This window comes from Wasmannia auropunctata, unplaced genomic scaffold (assembly GCF_000956235.1).
Source record: "Wasmannia auropunctata unplaced genomic scaffold, wasmannia.A_1.0 LD335670.1, whole genome shotgun sequence".
NCBI lineage: Eukaryota > Metazoa > Arthropoda > Insecta > Hymenoptera > Formicidae > Wasmannia > Wasmannia auropunctata.
Window position 1 is genome coordinate 3,506 of NW_012027220.1, and position 2,000 is coordinate 5,505.

The window sequence follows — 2,000 nt, forward strand, 5'->3', positions numbered from 1 at the left end:
TTATTTTTAGGATAAAGACGATATTTTTTTCTTTCAGAGCTACCTTCTGAGTAGCGACGATGACGATGATGACGACGACGATGACGATGACAGCGGCGCGAGGACGCCTCCGCGGGTGAACCCGCAGATGGAGGCGTCATGGGACGCGAGGACGAGCCCTCCTGTGAGCTCGCAGGAGAGCTTGCAGGATAGTCCGCAGACGAGGGCGAGGATGCCTCCGCGAAGCCCGCAGGCGCCAGACAGTTCTCACGAGGGGGCGTGTCATCCTAGACATAGCCACCGGGAGGACCGTTTGCTTCTACCATTAACGTGGGTATTTTTTTACTAGCTATCCTTCTTTCTTTTTCTTTTTACACATTTTAAATATGTCTTCTTTGTCTGTTGCAGATGGCAACGGATAGGCAGATTTGCGCCGAATATATAATAATATCATATATATTCATTATTTTTTATAATTACATTTAGTACATAAATTGCAAATAAATTTTTTTTTAATTTCAAACCTAATAATATTTTCTTTAATTATTCTCCTCCTCTTCCTCTTCGCGAACGTGCGGGTGGGACCGCGGGGTGGGACGGTGGGGCCCGTGCGCAACGGCGGCGGCGGCGAACGCGGCGAGCGCGAGCGGCGGCGGCGAACGCGGCGGCGCGAGCGTGGTTCCCCTCTCCCCGCGATACCCGCATCTACGACGCGGTTCCCTCTTCCCCGCGCATCCCGCACCAACGACGCGGTTCCCCGTCCCCGCGGATCCCGGACTTACAACGCGGTTCCCCGCCCCCGCGGTCAGGCCAGCTGAGCGAGCGGCTTTCCGCGGCTTCCCCTCCCGCGGACTGCGCATCAGACCGTGAACGTTCTGAGCGGTTTCCCCTCCCCGCGGCCCCCGCGGACCCCCTCCCCGCGGACCCCCCTGCCCCTCACCTCCCCTCATAGCCCCATGGATTAGAACCGGTCCTTACTAGCTACTTTTTTTCTTTACAAAAATTTTGTTCAAAGCTTAGTTTTTAAATTATTACGAGAAATAGTTAGCGAATTACGGGGCGCGTACGGAAGATGGACAGGGGCGGCGCAACTTACTATCCGCCGGCAGGCGGTACGCGGGACCGTCGCGTTCAGCTGACTACATGCGCGCATAAACATACGTTTACATTCTACCTCTCTTTTTCACTTACACGCACGCACGCACGCACGCCAAATCTTATCTTTTAAAGATTTGTCGACTTCTGTAGCATCTCGAAAAGGATAGATGAATTACCATTTCGATGTAATTTCCACATAATGAGTGTTTATTTTAATAAATTTTCGATAGTTTTAATGCAAACGTCACAAGTTATCCACTGACTGACACAGATTAAATAATTAATTAGTTAATTCTTCTTTTTACAAACTGTATCACTTCAACATTTTATACTAGATTCACATACAAATTATTTATTTGAAGAAATCACGAAAAACTTACTACTGTATCTACTCATTAATATCTGTTTCGTACTTTACAATCACTGTCAATTAATTAAGCAGTCGACTGATTTTATTTTATGGTTATAGTGCAGCGCTGCAATTGAAACGCGAACGTGTGATTAGTTGAAGTCAGTCGACTGTTTGCTATTGCCGAGTGAACTCCTCGTGTGTCAGTAAATCGTCGTGTGTTAGTAAATAGTGCGGGTGTTTCTTTCCTCGAGTGAGGAGTGATTTTCAATCGACGAATAATTAATCGACACGGATGATAATAATTAAATGATAAATTTGATATTAAAATCAGTCGACTGTTTGCTATCGTCGAGTGAACGGGTCGTGTGTTAATAAATCGCCGTATGTTTCTTTCTTCGTGTGATTTTTGATAACCATAAAATAAAATCAGTCGACTGCTTAATTAATTGACAGTGATTGTAAAGTGGAAATCACATCGAAATGGGAATTCATCTATCTTTTTCGAGAAGCTACAGAAATCGACAAATCTTTATAAGGTAAGGTTTTGTGTGCGTGCGTGCGTGCGTGCGTG

General features: G+C 46.3%; 1 protein-coding gene across 1 annotated transcript in view; it reads left to right on the forward strand.

Moving 5' to 3' along the window:
• Positions 1-2,000, forward strand: part of LOC105456463 (structural maintenance of chromosomes protein 6-like) — a 6,259-nt gene that overhangs the window by 2,788 nt on the left and 1,471 nt on the right. The window contains exon 2 of the mRNA XM_011700524.1: positions 38-313. Coding sequence (XP_011698826.1) covers positions 38-313 — 276 coding nt within the window. The remainder of the gene's footprint in view (positions 1-37; positions 314-2,000) is intronic.